At 57.5% G+C, this 21,998-nt stretch overlaps 7 protein-coding genes across 7 annotated transcripts; 5 read left to right on the top strand and 2 right to left on the bottom strand.

The window, feature by feature from the left end:
* Positions 1-294: 294 nt before the first annotated feature.
* Positions 295-3,065, top strand: CcaverHIS019_0701830 (uncharacterized protein; the record flags this gene model as incomplete). Its single annotated transcript, XM_060603598.1, has 6 exons — positions 295-402; positions 567-580; positions 616-714; positions 749-2,419; positions 2,453-2,798; positions 2,865-3,065. The coding sequence occupies 6 exons, from the start codon at positions 295-297 to the stop codon at positions 3,063-3,065; spliced, it is 2,439 nt and encodes an 812-aa protein (XP_060459876.1).
* Positions 3,066-3,515: 450 nt separating this feature from the next.
* SEC20 (uncharacterized protein) lies at positions 3,516-4,775 on the bottom strand (the record flags this gene model as incomplete). Its single annotated transcript, XM_060603597.1, has 4 exons — positions 3,516-4,102; positions 4,174-4,286; positions 4,319-4,444; positions 4,507-4,775. 4 exons carry the CDS (start codon positions 4,773-4,775, stop codon positions 3,516-3,518), a joined length of 1,095 nt encoding a protein of 364 aa, XP_060459875.1.
* A 124-nt stretch (positions 4,776-4,899) lies between these two features.
* Positions 4,900-5,943, top strand: LCL3 (uncharacterized protein; the record flags this gene model as incomplete). Its single annotated transcript, XM_060603596.1, has 4 exons — positions 4,900-5,237; positions 5,276-5,289; positions 5,337-5,417; positions 5,450-5,943. 4 exons carry the CDS (start codon positions 4,900-4,902, stop codon positions 5,941-5,943), a joined length of 927 nt encoding a protein of 308 aa, XP_060459874.1.
* A 1,282-nt stretch (positions 5,944-7,225) lies between these two features.
* Positions 7,226-9,441, top strand: CcaverHIS019_0701800 (uncharacterized protein; the record flags this gene model as incomplete). The annotated part of the gene is made up of 4 exons (XM_060603595.1): positions 7,226-7,267; positions 7,954-8,094; positions 9,139-9,243; positions 9,406-9,441. The coding sequence occupies 4 exons, from the start codon at positions 7,226-7,228 to the stop codon at positions 9,439-9,441; spliced, it is 324 nt and encodes a 107-aa protein (XP_060459873.1).
* Positions 9,442-14,676: 5,235 nt separating this feature from the next.
* Positions 14,677-17,238, top strand: RFX (uncharacterized protein; the record flags this gene model as incomplete). The annotated part of the gene is made up of 9 exons (XM_060603594.1): positions 14,677-14,765; positions 14,815-14,931; positions 14,993-15,238; positions 15,303-15,485; positions 15,539-15,736; positions 15,795-16,131; positions 16,170-16,271; positions 16,311-16,838; positions 16,873-17,238. The coding sequence occupies 9 exons, from the start codon at positions 14,677-14,679 to the stop codon at positions 17,236-17,238; spliced, it is 2,166 nt and encodes a 721-aa protein (XP_060459872.1).
* Positions 17,239-18,880: 1,642 nt separating this feature from the next.
* TUF1 (uncharacterized protein) lies at positions 18,881-20,603 on the top strand (the record flags this gene model as incomplete). Its single annotated transcript, XM_060603593.1, has 3 exons — positions 18,881-18,938; positions 19,066-19,161; positions 19,372-20,603. The coding sequence occupies 3 exons, from the start codon at positions 18,881-18,883 to the stop codon at positions 20,601-20,603; spliced, it is 1,386 nt and encodes a 461-aa protein (XP_060459871.1).
* A 168-nt stretch (positions 20,604-20,771) lies between these two features.
* On the bottom strand, positions 20,772-21,978 carry CcaverHIS019_0701770 (uncharacterized protein; the record flags this gene model as incomplete). Its single annotated transcript, XM_060603592.1, has 4 exons — positions 20,772-21,158; positions 21,204-21,889; positions 21,921-21,929; positions 21,966-21,978. The coding sequence occupies 4 exons, from the start codon at positions 21,976-21,978 to the stop codon at positions 20,772-20,774; spliced, it is 1,095 nt and encodes a 364-aa protein (XP_060459870.1).
* Positions 21,979-21,998: the final 20 nt, after the last annotated feature.

The following is a 21,998-nucleotide window of genomic DNA, read 5'->3' as shown; positions in this document are numbered from 1 at the left end:
TGTTAGCTAGAATACCGCCGAGACGCGCGACGCGTAACTCGGACAATAGTGGGGAGAATGTAACCCGGGCCCCCGCACGGGCCACGTCCAACAAGAGTCTGTAATCAACCCCTGGGTTGGGTGGCCATGCCATCGCGCTCTTTGCAACTTGTCCCTCTCCAACTCTGACTCCTCACTCCCCACTCCCCACCCCCACTCGCCGCCGCTGTCACATCACACTCCTCTCCATCGCCGACGGCACCAACAACTTTCATTGCGCCCGCGAGGGCGATCCCCATCACCGGCCGGCCCATCATGACCCGACGCGAGCAGGATGCCCTGCTCGCTCTATTCAACTCCTTCCGTCCCTCGCGGCGAGTCACCACGTTTGACCAGCTCTCCGATGGCAAGGTTCTGTTGGAGGTGGGTGATTTTTGCACGGGCACTCCCACTCGGTCGTTGCCACCTGCCGCTCGTCACTGGCCTCAGTGCCCGTGTCGACTCGACGCACTCGAACTGGCTCCGGGAGACAGGGGCGTTGCCAGTAGACGTCGTCCTCGCTCGTATGGAAGCAGCGCTAATGCCAGGTTATGCATTCCATGTACGCGGGAGCGAACCGCACTCACTGACATACAGCGACGGCACCCACTTCAAAGGCGGACCCAAGTCTCACGCGCGCACCTCGGGCTCGGGCGCCACCGGGCAGGACAACTGGGTGCTCCGCATGAATATAATGTGCGTCATGCGCAAATGATTTGACTGACCCCAGGAAACGCCTGTACCGCCTCATGCTGAGTTACCCGCTCAACCACCCCAATGCCCCTACGCTCGCTGTAACAACTCTCCCGGAGCCCAACTTTAATGCCATTGCACGCCTCCCGAAAAGTGCCGAGGGCACGACTGGCCTCATCCAGATCTGCCGCATGTGCGTGGCAGTCGGTGCCATGGGCCCAGCCAACGAGCGCGTCATTGCCAAGATCCAGGCGCTCGATGAGGGATCAATGGTCGAGCTCATGAAGACAATAGAGGGCGTCATGGCCACCCTTCCCAATGGGCACGATGGCGAAGAGTCCCAGAAGGATACGCCACACGACGTTAGCCCACCCAACTCGGCGCTGCGTGAAGAACGTGACCGCTTGCTATCGGAAAACGACGACTTGCGCACGCGGATCGAGGGGATGACGGAGCAAGTGCAAACACTCAATAGCAGTCTGAACGCCGCCAAAGAGAGCGAGGAGGCATACCGCCAGAAAACGTTGGAGAGCGATGCGACACGGACCAAGGACGGGCCGTCCGAAACAGACAACTTACGCGCCGACCTCGCGCGTGCAGAGGACGGCCTCGCCGAGACCGAGGCCGCACTAGAGAAACAGACTACCCTCGTCGCAGAGCTGACACGTTCGGTTGATGAGCTGCGAGCCACCGCCACCGACGTCGGCAAGCTACAGGACGAGGTCGACGAACTGCGACAAGTCGAGGACCGATTGCACAAGTCTGAAAACGTCATTGAAAAGTACAAGAAGAAGCTCGAGGAGGGCGCGGGGTTGCGTCGCGAGCTGCGAACTTTGGAGGAAGAGAACGCCGCCCTCATCGACAAGAACTCGCACCTCGAGGGTGATCTCAAGAAGCTCGGAGCGAACAAGTCACTCGTCGACCACTACAAGGGCCAGATTGATGCTCTCGAGAAGAAGGCGCACGATCAGGCCGCCGAGTTTGCACACCTGAGCGTTCAGCTCGAGGAGGTGCAAGAGTCACTCGCCGCCATGGAGCGCGAGCGCGACATGGTGCAGGAGGAGCTGCAGGCAAGCCAGGAGCGTGTCAAGGAGTTGGAGCACGCACCGAAGCGCCACCAGTCAATGTTGCAGATCTCGGACAAGAATCTTGAGATCGAACTCGAGCATTCGGACTCGGAAGACAACGTCAGCAAGACTGACCTCAAGCTGCGCATACGTGCGCTAGAGCGCCAGCTTGCCGACAATACCGTGCCCGGCGACCAGGCTGACCGCATGGCGGCGCTCGAGCAGCTCCTCACCGAGACGGAGAAGGCGCGTGAGCGCTACCAGACCGATTACATGTCCGCCAACCGGCAAGCCCAGCTTGCGCAGGCCAAGCTCGAGCACATTCTCACGGGGCGTGGTGGCGACAACACGCAGACTGCACTCGCCCTCAGACAACGCCTGGACGACGTGTCGAATGAGCGTGACACGCTGCGCAAGGACAAGCAAGCTGCCGAGGACGCACACGAGGACCTCGTGCGCCAGCTCACGTCTGCTCGTTTCGACCTCGGTCTTGTCGACAAGGACAAACGCTCGATCATTGCGTCCGCGCGCTCCGAGGCCAAGACGGAGACTGTCCAGTTCAGCGAGCAGGTGACCTCCCTCAAGGACGAGCTTGCGACATTACGCGAGCGCGACCGCCTGCACCTTGAGGAGATTCGCCGGTGAGGATGACGGCTAAACCGCACTGACGCCAGCTTGATGATGGACAAGATAGAGCTCCAGTCAGTAGGCATGGCGCACAACCAGGAGGCTCTCGAGCGCGAGCGCAAGCTCAACGATCTGCGTACGTCGCTCGAGACGACCGGCACATCACCACATTCACAGGCACAAATACTTGACTTGCAGACGCGAAACGACGTGCTCACAACCGAGGTCGCGAGCCTCAGCGACAAGCTCAAGAAGGCACGTGCGTTCATCAAGAACCAGGACGCCCTATTCCGTGCCGAGCACCACAAGAAGCTGTCGACTGGCTTTACGCAGCAGGGTCAGGACTACGAGAGCAAGATCGCCGCGCTCAAGAACGAGCTCAGCGTGGCCAAGGTAGGTCGGACCGCTGAGGGCGGCCGGTGGGCGCAAGCGCCGATACCACGACTCTGCTGACACCAGCACAATGCCCTCTCGATCGACAGTCGCTACCGCCTCGAACAGCAGCTCATGTTGGCAGCTTGGCACGACCTGGGTGCGCGTGTCGTTCGCGACCACGTCGGTGCCGCTGGTCTGCGGCGCCCCGCTGTCCAGCGCGCGGCGGGTACGTCGTGGCTTGCGCGCCAACGCAAGCATCAGGACGACGCCCTGTTCGCCAGGTGACGTCAAGGGCTGACCGCGGTGGCGCGCGTCGGTATCTTTATGATCCGGCGCTGCGGGAAGTGAGACTCCGGTTGGAGATTTCGCGCTTGTGCATACTGTTTTCCTTTGTGACTCTTTCGTGTACCCAGTTCCTTTTCACGTCGAGGCGAATCCGCGCACCCGCAGTGGACCCCGACCACCAAGATTGAGGCAGACGTTATTCCCAAAGTACCACTCCAAGTACCCAGCACCCTGTCCATACCATACCATCATTCTATGCCCCATCCCCATCGGCCGAGCGGCCTCACACTCCCTGTCATCACCAGCCGCTCACTGTCCCTATTCGGCCTCGAACTAGCCCGGCTCGACTACGCCGTATCCCGCTTTGCTTTGTCCACATCACTCTTGCGACACAGTCCCTACCTTTGATAGCTATGCTGGTAGTTTTGCATTCGTAACGACTCTACAAGTCTACAGCTCCTCCTTGCGGCGCATGCGTGGTGGCTCCTCGAGTACTTCGATGTCTACGGGCTCTAGTGCGGGTTTGCGTACGGCCTGGTCGATTGGTTGGTGGCCAGCAACATCTGCTGGTGGCACATTGCCGTCCTTGCCGTTCCGCCTCTTGACGGCAGAGTCGGCACCAGCGACTGGCACGTCCTCGATCGGGATAACGTCGATCTTGCCCTTTGCCTTGGTCTCGGCTTTCGCCGCCGCTGCTGCTGCTGCTGCCGCTGTCGCACTCGACGCTGCGCCTGCTGCCAAGGCAGCTCCTCCCACTGCCGCAATGTCCTTGGCCTTGCCTCCCCCGCCCATCATGCGGAGCAACCTAAAGCTTCCTCCGACCCACCACACAGCCGCCCCACCCACGCGGTCCAGCACGCGCTGTTTGACAACCCACAACACAGCGAGGAGAAAGCACGCGAAAGCGGCCATGATCAGCGCCCGGTCCCACCAGTCAGCGCGCTCGATTGCGCGCACGAGCTGTCCCGACGTAGTAAGCAGCGCAGTGTAGTTGTCATATAGGCCCTGCGTGCTGCGCATCGTGGTGGTCGATTCCTCTGTCTGTCAGCGTTGCCGTCATCTGGTCGGGGTCATCTGGTCAAGTTGGTACCCGGACACGCCGACTCACTGAGCATCTGTGTGCTGAGCACGCTACGCTCTAGCTCGGTTTGCAGGAGCTGTGTCGTACGTCGCAGCGCATCTGTCACCTCGTTCGTCTTGGTTTGCAGCGCGTCGTCGCCGCTACAGTCAGCTATGGCCGGGTTGGAGCTCACCCAACAGCAGTACTGGCCTCGGCGCGCGGTGCTTCGTCGAGAGGTTCGAGGAGTTCGTGTTTGCGCACAGCGGCCGCACTCGCCTTCTTGGCCGCCACGATGGCCGCGCGATACTCGGCATGTGTGCTGGCGTCAGCTGTCATAACCCCAGTTGAATGTAGCAACCTTCCCTCCTTCCCTCCACTCACGCAGCATATTCGCCCTCGATCCCCGCGAGGCCTGCAACAGCCGCATCACGTTCGCGCACAGGCAAGTTCTCGGCGTCCTCGCGTGCCTCTTCCAGCGCAGTGCGTACCGCTTCAAGGTCGGAGCGCGCCTCAGCCGCGAGGTCGCGCGCCATCGCGGCCGACGCGCATGTCCGTAGCCGCGGAAGCTGGAATGTGCGCACGTCATCCAGTCGCCGCTGAAGCGGTCCGATGGGGCTGGGTGCGTTGCCCTCCGCGTTTGGGTCGGACATGGTGATGATGTGGATGCAGGATGTGGAGGGTGGAGGGAGATGAAAGGTACGATGACGTTTCAACCGTCGAAATCTCGGATCAACTTGGCTGTTTCCACCTTGACCTCACCTTCACTCCACGCAAATGCAACGCGCAGACCGGCGCGTCCACGAGGATGCCGCATGTCCCGGATCACAGGCCAACGCCTCCGAAGCAGATGAGACGGGATACATCCACATCGCGCGCTCGCCCCTCGAGTCACTGGGCAGTCTCGGCACACCAGGCTCACGGTGGCCACCATGGCTCGTCGACGCGATGCAGGACCCGGCCAAGGCTGCGATCCTGTCCGGCGGGTGTGCAGTGGCTGTGACTCTTGCGGGTATTAGCATCTACCGCCGGTTCCTGCGGCGGATCCCGAACGCTGACAGCGTGACGGCCGCCATGATCGAGGAGAAACGCAAGATTGTAGGCGTTGTGACGCGGTGAGTCGACACTTGTAGTACCTTTGAGCTGACAACAGGGTGGGCGATGGAGGTGCGATTGTTTGCCTCTAGGCTTGGCTTGGGGTTATCTGACGACAGATGGGTTCAGGCTGTACCATACCCCAGGACCATTCTGGCGTTTCCCGCTCAAGTTGAGGCGCGTCCCGACCACAACCAAAGGTAAACTGTGCCCTGTATAGTGCTGACAGGAGAATTGAAGAACGAGACGTTGTCGATTCGAATAGCCGGCGTTGACGCTCCCGAACTAGCCCACTTTGGTAATCCGGCCCAGCCGTACGCCAAGGAGAGCCTGGACTGGCTGACCAACACGGTCGACGGCCGGCGCGTCAAGTGTCAGCTCCTCCGCAAGGACCAGTATGGCCGGATTGTCGCTGTCCCTTGGCTCTGTCGCTCTGTACTTCCGGACAAGCCGCTTCCGCTCATGATGTTGCGTGAGGGCGTCGCGGTCGTGTACACGCAGGGCGGGGCAGAGTTTGGTCCCTGGGGTCTGGACAAGTTGCAGGCCGAAGAGGACGAGGCCAGGAAGAACCGCCGGGGGTTGTGGGGTGGCCGCAGCGTCGAGAAGCCCGGTGACTTTAAGCGGCGGGTGCGCGAGGGCTCGGAAGAGGCGGCCACGACGGTCAAGCTTGGTAAGAAGCGTTCGTGGTGGGAGGCTTTGGGACGGTGGCTCGGCGGTAAGACGTAGGTAGCATCGAGGGCATGTCATGGTAACATGAATAGTAATGATTGCATGAACCTTTGTGGATGTCTCCATTGGCATGAGACCCAGCCAGTTACTTTGTGCCTACCTGCAACAGGACCAGGCAAGTGCTGGCGTTGTCTTGTATGCATCCAAAGTTGTCTCAGAAAATAACAACAGGCTGCAGAAAGAAAGACAAAAGGAGGGCTTCTCCGGGACTCGAACCCGGGTCAAGCACAGTCGTGTTCACGACGGGACAGTCGAAACTGGTCAAACCCGAAGCGCTTATCTTACCCCTGGACCAAGAAGCCGTCGATATTTTTAAGAATCCCTAGAGTCTATAAGAACAGACATCAGTTATTCAACATGGAATCGGACGTGATGGACCCCTCTGGCGCTTCTGTGAGCAACGAGGTTGCATGGCTGTATGTATCACTCCCTTCCAGGCCGGAATGAAGTGGGGGTTTACTCAGGAAAACCAGATTGACAGCTGCTTGTCGTCCTGCTGCCAAGATACAGTGTAAACCGGCAAGATCGACATTGCTGTAATGGACGACCAAGTACCCAGGATCGCCACCAAACTCAATTGGCCTCTCGTCTTTACAGTCTCATGTCTGTGTAGATTCCCTATTGTGCCGCACCCAAGTACATGGAATACTTCAGCTGCACTAGAAATCAAGCCGACCAGTGAAACCCTAGCCATGTGTGTCCGCGACTGAGCACACTTACTCTACCATGTTGTCTTCCCCTGCGTGGTGGTGACAAGGTCGAGGATTGTCGACCTCCAAGGGCACATCGCGAGCACTAGCGACGTCAGGTTTGCCACTTGGAGGTGGAGTGGGGCAAGCTCTTTGAGATGTTGAATATCTAAGAGTGGGGCAGACAGAAGCACTGGTAGGCTCTGCTCAACAATCAGTCACGTCATAATGACCTCTGTAGTCATGCCCTCGGCCGATGGCGACAGCACTGCACCCAGCACTCGGCACTCGGCACTCAGCACCTCAGGTGGGGACAGTGGCGAGTGAGAGTGACTAAGCGGATCCTGTACGCATGATATATAAGACTGAGTGCTGAGAAGCTACAGAAAACATTCCAAGAACCTCGTAAAGATCCCAAGAAGCTACTGTACAGATTCCATCTCACGGATCGATCGCCGAGCCGAGCCCGACCCGGATTACCCAATCTGAATCTGATCCCGTCTTCACGTCCTCACCTCCTCATTTATCAACACCGCGTCACATTTCTCATCCATCCACCCACACCCAACACTTCCCAAACATCAGTCAAAATGGTCAAGGTTATCGAGTCCGCAGACGAGTTCAAGCAGCTCGTGAGTACAGTGTACGAGATGGGTGGAGGATGCTGGGTCGCTGTGGGAGGCGGCGAACGTGGGCTGGAGAACGGCCGGGTGGGCGTGAGTGCGGTATTACTTGCCGCTTCAAGGACGGATGAGAGTATGGCGTGCCCAAGGGGTAGAGCGACTGGGCGCAATGCAGCGGCTACATTCAATTAATCAAGTCGCTGGCGCGCGAAGACGGGCGCCGGGCGGACAGCTGTGCGGAACGGGATGGTGCTCGCTTGGCACAAGTCCGACGCCGCCGCCGGTAACGGATCGGGTCCGAAACACCCCGAAGCGAAATGCACAGGTCGTTTGAAGGGTCGGGGTGCCTTTCGCCTTTCTCCACCTCGATTGCCTGCACAGGCACTTGCTTGCTCGAAAGCAGTGAGACGACGGCTTCCATTCGCTTTCTTGGTTCCTCGCACTGAGGCTGGCTGGCCTGCTGGGAAGCGCCCCTGCGCGCTCCGGCCTTTGTGAGCAGTCCAGCGACAGCTCGTGGATGAAGGAGACCAACACTTATTCCACACTGGATGGTGGATGCCACAGGGCACCGCGCAGTGCCCCAGCCTCTGCTCCTTCCCACAGCGTTTCGCGCAGCTGCGTAGCCATCAGCACCCCATTCCGCCTGTCTACCTCTGCTATCTCACACCATTGCCCATGAAACGCGCTCACACCAGATCAACTCTGGCGACGTCGTCGTTGTCGACTACTGGGCCACTTGGTGCGGTCCTTGCAAGCTCATCGGCCCCCACTTTGCCAAGCTCGAGGCCAAGTTCCCCAACGTCAAGTTTGCCAAGGTTGACATTGAGGAGCAGCCTGTGAGTGTTAGATTCTGGTTGTGTCGTTACGTGTCGTGTGGAGTGAGACTGTTGGACAATAAGGCGGGTTAGCGATTCGGACCCGCCGCGTTTACGCGTCGCGTCCCTCAACCTTGCATCCACGTGCTGGTGTAGCAACGCCATTTCGATCGCGGACTTGGTCACGTTGCATTAAGGAGGCCTGGATATTTGTTGGACGCGTTTCATGAGACAAGAAGGTTCGACGCGTTGGTTCTCGTGACGACGCGACGCGTCTCATGTTCACCGTTACCTCTTGGGTGTGAGAAGTGGAAACACGTCTCGTTAATCGTCTCCCAACAGGCGTCAGCTTGCAATACACACGACGTGACCGGCCTGTTGAGCAGACCTCTCCAGCCCCGTCCGTTGCATGCGACGGCGTGACAGGCCCGTTCCACTCGCGTGCAATAGCTCTCGTGTGAAACGCTACTGTCAGCCCACTCCTGGCCCCTGCTTCCTCTCACATCCCCGTTCCCCACGCGGCTCCTGCATTCCGTGTTTCGGTGGGCATTTCGGACGTACCAGTTACGGGCCACCTGTGCCGGAATCCATTCCAGCTTGACATGATAGAACGATCTTTTGCGCATTGCGTAAGACAATTCCCGCGATTCTCGTTTTTGATCGCAAACTGGACCTTGGGCAGGGTGTCGGACGATCCACCGGACACTTTGCCAGGCGGATGAGGTAAACACTAACCACTCCGCCTGTGCGGCGTATGTGGTGCGGCGTTGCGGAGCGCTATTCGGTCCGCCGGTGGGGGTGCCGCAACCTGCCAGCCAGCGCATACCCGCTCCACCAGCCTCTTTTTTGTTCCTGCATTCCACTCTCTGCCGATAACTCGGGCACTGGAACGGCCAACTTGTGCGAGGCACGTGTTGGTTGTGTCAGAATGTTTGCCGCGGATGCGTAGCACGAGCTTGCATCGTACAGCTCACGAGAGCGCCGGCGTTTGAACCCGGCCTATCGTTTGGGACGACAGCTGATTGAATCCCGATTATTTTTGGAGCCAGAGCTGACATGACGCAGGAGGTTGCAACGTCCGAGGGCATCCGTGCTATGCCTACCTTCAAGGCATACAAGGACGGCCAGGTGATTGACGAGTTCACTGGCGCTGTTCCGGCCAAGCTCACCGTGAGTGTCGCAAAGGCCTGCCGGCCTGCCTGGGTTCGAGAAGAAAAGAGGCACCAGACTACGGAATCTGCTGGATCGGCGTAATCTACAATCTCTTACCCACCCCCTCCGCCCACCCCCCCCACCTTCGGTGTATGAGCAATCGTGACGCTAACGCCGCAGGCTCTCCTCGAGAAGGTTTCCGCTCAGGCCGCTTAAGTGGTGGATGTAGTGGGTAGAGGGGATGCATTCGCCGCCCTGTTCGACTGTGCAGTTCCGCGCACGAGTGGGACGATGGTGGTGCCGGTGAATGGATCATCCAACTATGCATCATATCATGCGTGACACAATAACATCGGAGCGGGCTAGGACCGGATGGGACGGGCTCAAGTTGGGTTTAGGCGGGAACGGGGCCCCTAACGGAAGTTTCATATGTGCCTTTGGTAGAGTTTGGATGGGATGGGTGCTGGATCAAGTTTGGGTCGGGACTAAAGTAGTTGGTTTGAGGGGGGGGGGGGGGGGGGGAGGGTAGATTAGTTGGGTGGGCGCTATGGGGTGGTTGGCATGCGAGTTACGACTGGAGATGAGGACGAGTTGAGGGAATCACAGAGAAACCTAACTAGCAGCCGGAGAGCAACTAGCAGCCGAGAGCATTTTCCGCGGGTGAGGTGAGCAGTCAACCTCGAACCGCCGCGGATGGGCCGGATGGGTTAGTGGGGATCTGAAACGAACCCAACATCCTAACAACATCCAACCGATCCCCGGACCCCGCACAACCTACTAAACTAATGCCCACTTGGTGCTTGATGTCACCTCCGTGGCAAAGTGTGGTCATCTGCCGTACAGATGTAGCAGCCGTGCCACAGAGCCACGGTGCCAAGGCACAGGCACGCACAAGTCTGGACTCGGTGTTCCTCGGGTGTATCAGCCTTTGACCCATCTGGATTTTTACATCTGACACACCTTTGTAAGAGTACAGTACAACTGTGGGATGGTTTGTGAAGCCTAGAACACGAAATTCATCCACACGGCCAGCTCTGGAACTGACCTCTGGCTCCCGAGCCCGTCTCCGTTACGTGCCATATGCCATATGCAACATGCAACATGCCACATGCCACATGCCACACCCAGACCAGCCCTCTCTCACGCTTCAAGCCTCATGCCCGCCTCACGCCCACCCGACAAGCATTCAAGCACAAGGCCGACGGAAAAAAAAGAAAAAGAAAAAAAGACGAGTCAAGCGGCCACAACCGATTGATGGGCAAAGTCATTGGGCCATGCCGCACTGCTTAACCTTGTTTGGTTCATGATTACGTCCTCGCGGCCATTATCGATGTGACCCTGCTATCCCTGCAGGCTCGTGACTTATAGGACTCTGCATCCGCAGGTGGCGCTAGGTTGTCAGATGTCGGATGTCGGCTGTAGGCTGTAGACTGTCGTGTGCCCCACGATCGCAGCGGCAAGTTTCCATTCCGTTGGAGTATGTAGGATGGAGGATGATGCCGGATGCAAGATCCGCTTTGATCGGGTTTTGTTTTGGGATCGGATTTGGCTAATAATGGTCAATTTGTATTGTACTGTATTGTATTGTATTGTATTGTATATTGTAGTGTAAATGTGCCGCGGAGAGTTTAGACTAGCTTGAACTCGTGTGGACCGGAAGTGAATGAGGTCCAAACTTTGAGCGGCTGTTTGTAGGAACCAGGACCTGTTTAGTCGACTTGTCAGTAGTTTGGATCATGTAGCTATAAAGGGTGTTACGTCAAGATGGATGGATCAGTCTGTTGTACTTGATAATTCTTGGAAGAGATTACGGCAGCAGGTGACGTTCTTTTACTCTAGATATATCTGGCCATTTTTACCCTGAATTACCCCGTGTGTCAGAACCTCGAGTGCTCATCCAAAGGAGAATGACTGGGAAAGCAAACAAGGGGGAAACACAGGGTTTAAAGGGTATTAACTGAGCGTGGGGATCGCCGCCGTTTGATCAATTTCCTCTCCTCGTCTTCCTGTTCAACACACATGTTCCTATCCCCCTTTTACCGCACCGAATCATCCCATCCCATCCCATCCCATCGCCGCACCCAGTCCGAGTACGCCACGCCAACCACCTCTTGTTCATCTTTGACATACCCGCCCCCGGGCTCCGCCCTAGACAAGCGCGCTTACTCTCAATCGATTGATCTCAAACCACTCAACCCGCATCCTATTCACCAACCCATCATCCTGTTCCCCTTGTCCTCACCACCCATTCGGCCACCCGTTCGACCCTGCAAAACAATGTCAAGCCACTGTTACTTCACCCTAGAGCCTGGACTTGATGGCGGGCCGACGTCAAGTTGTTTTGTCGGACAAGTGAACGGAGGTAGCCGACGGGGTGGCGGATAGACTGCGCCAAAATGAACTTTGTTTGTGTTTTGTGTATAGAGTATAGTTTTAGTGTGATGAGCATTTGATAGGATTACAGTGTACAGTAGTCTAGATTTCATTCCCCTGTCCCTTCAGACTCGTACCTGAAAGAGATAGTTGTACCTAAGCTTCACCCTCTCATAGTACCCTTCTCATTACCCTTTGATTCTATAGCATAGTCTATTACTAGAGCCCCCACCCCTTTGCCTTTGCCTCTGTGACCGCATCACATCCCCCCCCCCCCCCCCTCGTTCAATCCTCTCCTTGATCCCACTCTGCTTCTCCCCCCTTGCTTCCCCCTCCCCTCCCTCCCTCCCCTCCTCTTTAGTCACTACCCTCTGGCACCTTCCTCCCCCTCCTCCTCCTCCTCTGCCTCTCTACCCCTCTACCCAACTCCGTCCTCCCTCCCCTTTGGTACCTCACTTACTCGACCTCTCCTCCTTCACCTTGGTTGTCATACTCACCGGCCTTGCGCCTTCATCAGGCACAAGCCTGGGTATGACTCAAGGTGGCCGCTCCCCTCAATTCTCAATGGCTCAAGGCCTTGAGCCAGCCAACAGTCAACCATCCATCAGCCGGCATCATAGACCTCTAACATTACCCCTGGCTATCGGCCGTTCTGGACGGTGTAAGCAACCTCCTCCCCCTTCCCTCCCGCCTACAACCAGGAGCATATCCTATCGTTACGTCTACCTTTCAAGAACAATCAAGAGTCATTCGAGTTCGGGCCAAAGTCGAAGCGCCCCTATCTTGCATTCAGGCTGGATTCCATTCGGAAGGCACATCATCATCCTCGGTATCCCAAGTACAGTACCCAAAGTCTTGCAGCCACACAACCTAGCAGACACCGCAGACTGGTGGTAAGATTGACAGACAACCGCACATCCACAACATACCCTGGCTGTCATCATTTGCTTCTTCCTCCACAATCCATCTCAACCCATCCAGTTACACTTGTTCCGCAGGCCGCTAGCCCTACTCGGGAACGCAACCTCACTTCTTCGTCTGCGACGGACTAGGTTGCATCCAGCTTTGAAAGCAATCCCCACCCCTCAACCTTCACCCAAAGTCAACCTTCCTCAGCCGTAGGCTCGCCTGGCACCGCCACTTTGCCCTCCACTCCACACATCCACTCACAACTTGTCCTTCCTCGGCCAACCTTGACACCACCACGTCAACAACACGAGTGTCTCTGCGGCGCCTGCAATATCAAAAACAGCTCACACGCCGTACCATACACACACGCAACGTTGCTAGAGTACCCAGTGCTCCACACACTTGCAGACAGCTAGTTGGCTTTACGGTTCCTGTCCCTTTAGGTCCTGGGTTCGCTGTCGACAGGCTGTTGCCCCCTATCTGCGCCCTCGGCCCCAACCATCTCCACACATTCGGTTCAATCCTATCACCTGTCTCGTCTTGACCTCTGGAGCGTCATCTTGGTACGTGTGTGCACTAGATCCAGAGACGAAGCAACTCTAGGTGTGATACAAGTACCCCGGGCTAACTTCAGACAAAGGTTTCGAACCACCTTGGCAGTAAACGCAACCCCCTTGGACCGAGTGCCTGGCGCGTTGCACCTCTGGCCCGTGGACTGATTGCATCAAGTACGAGGTCCAAGCCTGCACCTTGATCCATCTCGTCTTGCTGCTTGCTGTATAGCGCGTTCGATCCAAAGAACCCCTTCCCCTTGACCAGTTTCTAGCAGAGGTTTGAGTGGCGGCAGTTGACTGTCTCGACCGAGGTCCACGTTGATCGTCTGCAACTTGCTCCTTCATTATCACAACAACAGACCAGCGAGGGCATTGTCAAGTCTCGACAGACACGTCAATAGTGCTGGTTCACGATTGACTTCAACTGTTTTTTCTTGCCTACCTAGTGCACCCTGCATTTTGTGTTCAACGACGATCTGTGCCCGACATCTCGTCCAGTCGCGCCACTTCCCAACTTCGTCACCTCGAACCCTCTACCTTTGTCAAACTATCAAACCAAAAGTGTCAACCAACCTTTGTTGAGCATCGGGGCCATCTGAAGCGCTTCTTCCCTTCACTCCCATCTCCGAGCGCGACCGGCTCATTCCACTCTCCCGCTCCTCAATCTCATCCGGTCGCACTCGGCGCAGGCCCGTCTTCCTTGATACCACCTCGCCTGCGCATCATAGGCGTACTCACCACCGCCCCACTCCTCACACACCACTGGATTGCCTGCCGTGCAAGCACGTACACGCGCCCCTAGTGACCCAGTCGACGTGGCGCGATGACAGAATACACTAGCGACAGTCCCTTTCCCGGTGATTATCAACCTGGGCGGGTGGATGCGTCGCCTGGTTTTCTCCACGCGTTCGAAGCACCTGGGGGAGGTCTGCCACATTTCTCTCCTGCCAGCAGCGACCAATCCCTCACGAATCCAGGAGCCGCAGTCAACGTTGATCATCGGCCAACGAGTAGCAGCAGCGGCCCTGGAGGTGACGTGCATATGAGCGGACCCCCTGGCTCGGCGCACGGACGCTTCCCTGGCCACCAGCATACTCCCAGCGGTCAGAGTGGACACAGCCATTCTTTCTCGACTGCGTCTCTCCCATCACTCTCATCCTCGACCGGCTTTTCCATCGCCAGTCATCCAGAACCCCCACCACCAGGAATGTACGTCGCACCTGGCCTCACGCCAAACCCCGATTATGGACCTCCTCCCACACATATGTTCCCTCCAGACACCAAGCCCATGTTGAGTTCTCCTGGGATGCCGCCTCCGCATCCGGGCATGGCTCTGGCTCCTAGCATCGGACTCGGCGTGGGAATTGGCATGCCTCCAACTCCTATGTCTGCGACCTTGCAACCAGCCCTCATCGGTCGGTCACCCATTGGTCCACCTGCCATGGTCATTCCTGTGAGTAACATGATGTTGGAGTGCATACCTCGAGGTGACGTCCTTTGAGTGCGCCCGAAAAACGCGACTGAGGCGTGAGCTGCGCACTCCCTAGTGGGCCTGTGGGGTAGGGGTATTATGGACGCTTCCCTAATGCAACAGAACCAGGGGTTCCATCCAACGATGGGCAAAACGCCACACGATCGCCGCAGTGTCACCCGTCCAAGCCCTTACCAAGTGCAGAGCTCACGGTCCGGCTCGCTTTCCCTCAAGTGAGTGTTTACCATAAATGTCGCGACAAGTTACTTACACATTCCCCAGGTCTGAGGATGAAGAGCTCATGTCCATCTACAACGCGCCTGGCCAGCCGGGTTACCCAGGACCCTGGTCTGGCGGAATGATTGGCGACATGAATCAGATGACTTTGGAGCATCGCCGGTATGTGATGTTGTCTTCCCCAGGATATTAAATCCGAGCTACTTCATTCTGACCGTCCCAGATCAAGCTCGACCCCTTTCGACCTCCCGCAGATGGGACAGCCAATTCCTCGTTCCCGTGCTCGTTCCTTTTCGTTGGGCAAGAGTTCAAACAGCCTTGACTTTTTAGAACAGGATTTGGACATCGGCGGCCCAGCAGCAGAGCGTGAGGCCGCCATCCGCGCTGACCTTTCAAACAAGGCCGAACAGGTCCGAGCTCTGAGTCCGTGCCAGCATGGCAAGGCAAGGGCCGTGTGGGCAAAGCGATGGTATGTGTTGTGGCACTTCGGATCCAAATTCTTCGTCCGGTTTTGGCGGCTGACACACCTGCAGGCTTAAACTGAGCTACACACCCGTCAATGGGTTCACCGTTCCTCGCCAAGGCCTGTACCACTCGTACACCATGTCGTGTAACGACTTTGGTCTCCGGCCCATCAACTCTGCTTCCTTTGGAAAGGTCGTACGCTCGACTTTTCTAGGAATACGCACCCGCCGCTTGGGAGTTCGGGGGAACAGGTTAGTATATTGTCCTTCATCTCATCTCGGGCGCATTTGCTGACATGTCTCAGCAAATATCATTACGTTTCTTTGCGCCCGGCTATTTCGACCGAAGCCCATCGCCTCAACGCGTATGGCGACTCGAGCGGCCAGTTGCACATTGCGCCACAAGACGGAGATTTCAGCATGGACGACCACGGTGGTGACGTTCTGACCGAGGATGAAACGGAGGAAGAAGAGGACGACGAACTTGCGGAACTATCTGAAGGGTGAGGCAACTACCCCTGGCAGCGCTACTTCCAGACCCCAGAGCTAACTTTTCCACAGCATGACGTACTCCGCCCACCCTTTTCCGCGCTCCCAACCGAGTGGCCCTGCGGACCGCTCGCGGTCTGGCTCACAGGATGAGCATCTCGTAATCCGGTCTGGACGCCCTGCCCACATGCCACAGAACTTCACACCCACAGCGTCGGGTGTTTCATCTGATGCATCCGCAGCCATCCCGTTTTCGCTGCCAGGCGCTCCTCGACCTACTCCTCCTTTTCCTGGCCTGTCTGCTGGTGTCGACCCTATCACTGTCACATTTTGGCAATCTTTTTGTGTCGCCCAGGAGCAGCTGGGGCGGTGCGTAGCCGAGCTCGACTTGGACTCCTTCCAGCAGAACGTATGTGGCAACCTCATTATCACAAGCTGATCCTCCAGTACCGTAGTTTTTGGGAGGCACAAGCGCCAGAGACGCTGCAGCTATGTGCCCAACCTCCCCTTGCTTCCATGATTGTGGATGGGATGGCGATGTCGTATGACGTGAGCCTCGATGTGTGCATACGTGCTGACATTTTCTAGCACATTATTCTCTCATTGGTGGACAAGATTCTGGGCCCCATCCCGCCAAACGCCCATGCCGCCCTCGGCATCATGGCTGCTAATTTTGATAAGATGACTGCCGACAGCCTCGGCGGCTTGGCTACGGAGGTGTCTCGCCCAATCATCGAGCTGAGTGGCCAGGTCGGGCAGCTCCTTGCCCGTTTCCTCGACCTACACCAAATCACGACGGCAATCGGGCCCATCCTTGCCGAGCCTGAGCACCTCGCAGCCATGCGCAACTCTTGGCGGATGCTCGACGCCAATTTTGTTATTCGCCAGTCGACGATGGCGTCTGGTTGCTCTGAGCAGCTGCTCGAACCAGCCATAAGGTCGTTCGGTAACTGGCTCAACGAGGTTGGCGCCGACTTGGCCGCCCACCCTGTGGAGCTGCTCGCTATGTGCGTCGACGGGGCCGTCGGGCAAGCCGAGGCTACAGTGAACGGTTCCGACATCCGCGCTATCATTCCCAAGGCATCATACCTCACCTCCCAGGTGATGCGGCTTCTGGTGAGTGTAGCTCGTCATAGTGTTGACTCCGCAGACACTCCGCTCCGACATGTCCTTTGGTTGGTTCCAGCTCATCAAGACCTGGGTCGACGACTATGTGACACTTACTTGCGTGCGGCGGGCCGCGTTCGCTCGTCCTAGTCCCAACCTCCTCGGCTCCGGCACGCTGCAGCCAAAGGACCTCCAGAGCCACCACAACCCTCGACTGGCCATCGACACAGCCTCGGCAACGTACAGCACTGTCGCACCACTCGATCAGAACGCTATTACTCCGCGCCCAGCATTCACCGCGTCTGGCGCTGCGACCCAGGCTACAGGGCCTGGGGTCGGCGGCATCGCCGGCCTGACGGGGCCCGCTGGCGGTCCCCCATCCTTTTTTTGTGAACAATACACGGATTGATTCCCTCTGTCCCGTGTTTCCCAAGAATAATAGTTGGGAACGATCCAATCTGCATACGGTGTGGAGGAGTCCGGCCCTCCAGCCTGTGTATCGATATTTTCTTGCAACTCCCGTCTCGGCGACACGGACAGCGCTGAGCGCATGGCCAGCCCGGACTTGGCGCTGTCTATTTTACGATTCGTAACGGCCATGTGACGTCGAGCGGGCCACGCATTTGTATAATTGAAAATGTATATTGTGCGGCGCTCCTGGGGATATTGCAGATTGGAGTTTGTCAGCTGCTACAGGATTGAAAGGAGCAAGTGGAAGCATCAACTGGTACGTATGGTGGGTTCGCCTATTTATCAACTAGCTGTGACGTTCACACAAGCCGTATTCTACGGCAGCACAATGGGGCGGCAGCCCTAGTTCGTCGTGCTCGTTGGAAGCAGATATATACTGTATTCACAACGAGAATTAACGTTTATGATTTTGACAATGATACAGTAGGAATGGTTTCTCAGCGACCGTCGTTCCGGTTGTTAGCATCGCTAAGCTGGATTATGGACCTGGTCGTCGACTGAGCACCACCCAGATCCCTCCCAACATGCAGTGTCATCCAAACAGTCTTTAAGCCTTTACACTCACCTCTATCTGACTGGGTTGAGGGTCGGCTTGGACCACTGGGCGTACCATGGTAGGCCAACGAGCAACGAGGGCTACTAGGGCTGCTTCCCTTGGAAGCTGTAGCAGCAGTTTCAAGACTTTTTCAACGACACTGTACCTTGGGACTGATGTTTCAAGATGAATACAGCCTTGACTAGACACTGCAAAGAGAAGAAATAAGATCCCAGACGTATAGGATGCGTTCCACTAACTTGGGGGACTCAAAATGTGTACGCGAGAGGCGCAAAGCCCTGTTTGCAGGTCGTGCATCCCATAAATAACGGGCACCACAGGCTGCCCGCAACGGCTCCCATCCATTGTCTTCATCTTCCTTGACCCCATTCCTCGACACCTGATTCAATGAGAATGTCTTCCAGATGCTTCCAAATGAGCCTCGGCCCAGGAGGCTACGTACGCCGTCATCCTCATCCCGCTGTTCACATGATGATTCGGGTTAAGCAATGAGCAACGTTTGTGGGCTGCATGTGCCGGACTATTTTCCCACACAAGGTGTGCCCCATTCTCCATCGTTTGTTTCAATCCCTCTCCCCTCCCGGCCAGACTGGGGATGCGCCGCTACACGCCACAGGGTTCATCAGGGCCGTTTCACCATCTCCAACGGCGCTCCTTCTAGACGACCTCGACTTGCTGCAACGGACCGAGACAACTTTCATACCTCTCATACCCTCACTTGGAGCACGACTGTCTCGTGTTATCTTGGGGACACATCCTGCACGACTCAGGTTTACGCCGTCCTGCATGTCCTGTTTGGGCCCTTGTCCAGATCCCCCGGTTCCCATGACGATGATTCCAGCGGTGAGGTTTAGGTTGTGCTCACGTGACGCTTCACCCATGTGGAAAAAACATGGTTTCCACGCGTGCCACACCGGCGTTTTTGCGGACGGACCCGTTTCCGAAGGGCTCTTTGATGAGATGTTGCTCACGACGTCTTATCTCTCGCTCGCCGTTCCGTCCGTCTAGCTCGCCTCTTTCAAAAATGCTCAGGTCCCGCCTTCAGTCCGGTATCGCCGCTGCCTCGCGCACCGAGCTCCGTGGTGGGTACTGGCTTCTGGCTTCCTCTGCACGCGTACCGAATAAGATTGCCTGTGACTCTGGGCACAGACAGCCTTCGGCGAAACGCTGTGGAGGTCGTCAAAAGTTGTGATGACGTGCTGACAACAGTCGCGCGCCCGCTCGCCGCCTCGCTCCAGGCCAAGGTGGCCGCGCGCGCGTACACCCGCCCCTCGGTTGCTCGCGCCGCCATGCTTACCCCCATGAGTGAGTAGATTGATGGGTTGGAGGGTGGCGTAAGCAAGGGTTGGCTGGTTCTGCGCGTTCAAGGTCTACGAAGCGATGTGTAGGATCGTCGCGTGCTTGAGCGGCGCGCTTGGATATAGGTGCTCATCTTGCTCGTTGTGCTCGCCGCTGCGACCAGCCCCGTTGCCATCCGCTTCTCTGATGTTACTCTCTCGCTCTTGCTAACATCAGCCTTCGGAGCCGTCCGCAACTACGCTGCTGAGGCTGGCGGCCGCTTCTCGCGCGCCAAGCCCCACTTCAACATCGGCACCATCGGTCACGTCGACCACGGCAAGACCACTCTTACCGCTGCCATCACCAAGCACCTCTCGGAGAAGGGCGGTGGTACGTTTATGGACTACTCGCAGATCGACAAGGCACCCGAAGAGAAGGCTCGTGGTATTACCATCTCGACCTCGCATGTCGAGTACGAGACGGACAACCGCCACTACGCCCACATTGACTGCCCTGGCCACGCCGACTACATCAAGAACATGATTACCGGTGCGGCTCAGCTTGACGGCGCCATCATTGTCGTGTCGGCGACCGACGGCCAGATGCCCCAGACGCGTGAGCATCTGCTCCTCGCCCGCCAGGTCGGCATCAAGAAGCTCCTTGTCTTCATCAACAAGGTCGACCAGGTTGACGACCCCGAGATGCTCGAGCTTGTCGACATGGAGATGCGTGACCTCCTCTCCGAGTACGAATTTGACGGCGAGAACACGCCCATTGTCATGGGCTCGGCTCTTGCCGCCCTCGAGGGCCGCAACCCCGAGATTGGTGCCACCAAGATCCAGGAGCTCATGGACGCTGCCGACAACTGGCTCGACCTCCCCGAGCGTGACCTCGACAAGCCCTTCATGATGTACGTCGAGGACGTCTTCTCGATTTCGGGCCGTGGCACGGTCGCCACTGGCAAGGTCGAGCGCGGCACCATCACTAAGGGTTCCGAGATTGAGATTGTCGGCATGGGCTCCAACCTCAAGACTACCCTCACCGGTATCGAGATGTTCCACAAGGAGCTCGACCGCGGCGAGGCTGGTGACAACATGGGCGCTCTTCTCCGTGGTGTCAAGCGCGAGCAGATCCGCCGCGGCATGGTCCTCGCCGCTCCCGGTACCGTCAAGTCCGTCAAGAAGTTCAAGTGCCAGCTTTACATTCTCTCCAAGGAGGAGGGTGGCCGCCTGACCCCCTTCATGGACAACTACCGCCCACAGCTGTTCATCCGCACCATTGACGTGACCTGCGCCCTTCACTTCCCCGAGGGTACCGCCAACGTCCACGAGAAGCTCGTCATGCCCGGTGACAACGTCGAGATGGTTGGCGAGCTCGTCCACGACATTGCCCTTGAGGCCGGCTCGCGCTTCACCCTCCGTGAGGGTGGCCGTACTGTTGGCACCGGTATCGTCTCCGACGTGTACTAAGCCCGGAGCAGGGAGAAGAGCTAGCTAGACAGAGGTGTACCACTACTCAATATGCATCACGCCACTCATTACGTGAGGTGACGAGCTGTGGACGGCAGCGATCTATGGGTTGAGAAGCAGCCTACCAAATGCGTCGATGTTGGAAAGCAAGAATATATCATCTACAGTTTACGCGAGCGCGTCCCCGAGCTCGGTCAAGCTAACCCTATTCTCCTCCCACTTTGCCACCTCCTCGGCCAGCTTGGCCTCCCATCGCGTCACAAACTGGAAAGCTACCGCGTACGTCTTGTGTTCCCGTCCAGCGCGGGCGAGACGACTAGCAAACGCAGTTGCCAGCGCCCGCCCTTCGATGTTGAGCTTGTCGACCTCTTTGTTGATCTCCCGCGAGTCCTGGACTGGATGGAAGGAAGACACGGCGTCGTCGAGTGCCCCGACGTGTACTTGGCCAGCGGACAACAGGTCTGCGTACGACTCCTCCGGCGAGAGTACGAGGGGCGGCAGGAAGCGGGGGATGGTGGCATGCAGGATCTGGTGCAGCTTGAGGACAGGTTTGGCCTGGGATGAGCGGTAATTCCCTAGCTCGACAACGTCTTTACTCACAGCCTCGGCACGTTTCCGCTCTCCCACAGACAGCTTGGCCATTGGGGCCTCGAGGATACCCCACTCGTCATCCAAATCATCCCCAAAGTCCTCTTCCTCCTCTTCGTCATCATCCTCGAGCATCTCCTTGAACTCGTCCCACGCATCCGTCATCGTCCCCTTCTGGCTCTCCCAAACTCTCCCCACAGCCTCTCCCTCAGTTCGGGGAAAGTTGGAAGCCAGTCGGTCGATGGCGGCATGCACGAGCCCCGTATGAGCGAGGTACGGGCTCTGTTCGCCCTCCTTGTCCACGGCTCCCGTCCGAGCAGCGTCTTCCATGACAGCGAGGAACGCCTCAACAGCCTCCCCGATATCCATCACACCTGACTTCCAGGTCTCCACCAACGCGCTCGAGCCGGCATTGGGAGGCGCGGCGCCGGCCAGAGCTAGAACACAGGAGACAGAGCGCGCGACTTGGTCTTCGAGTCGGTCGGCGTAGGGCTTGATAGCGTCAGGCGAGAGGGGCGGCTTGAATGCCAGTGCGAGGGTCGTAGTTGTAGTCTTGAGCTGCGTTAGGAGGGCGGCGAAGATATCCCCCAGTCCACTTGGGGTTATAGGCACTGGGCCGGCCGAAGGGCCAGACGACGGGACGAGCTGCGAGAGGCCGCGCGTGCTCGCCCTGACCTTGCGGTTCGCCTCGTTTAGCGCTGTCATTAGGGACGAAGCGGGATAATGTACCTTTCACCACTGGCGTCAGTTCTATCGTATGTTTGGCCAGCTCACCATCGTTGCTCATCGTGATTGCGGAAAAAGTTG

This window comes from Cutaneotrichosporon cavernicola, assembly GCF_030864355.1.
Source record: "Cutaneotrichosporon cavernicola HIS019 DNA, chromosome: 7a".
Classification (NCBI taxonomy): domain Eukaryota; kingdom Fungi; phylum Basidiomycota; class Tremellomycetes; order Trichosporonales; family Trichosporonaceae; genus Cutaneotrichosporon; species Cutaneotrichosporon cavernicola.
This window is presented reverse-complemented; position numbering and strand designations above follow the sequence as displayed.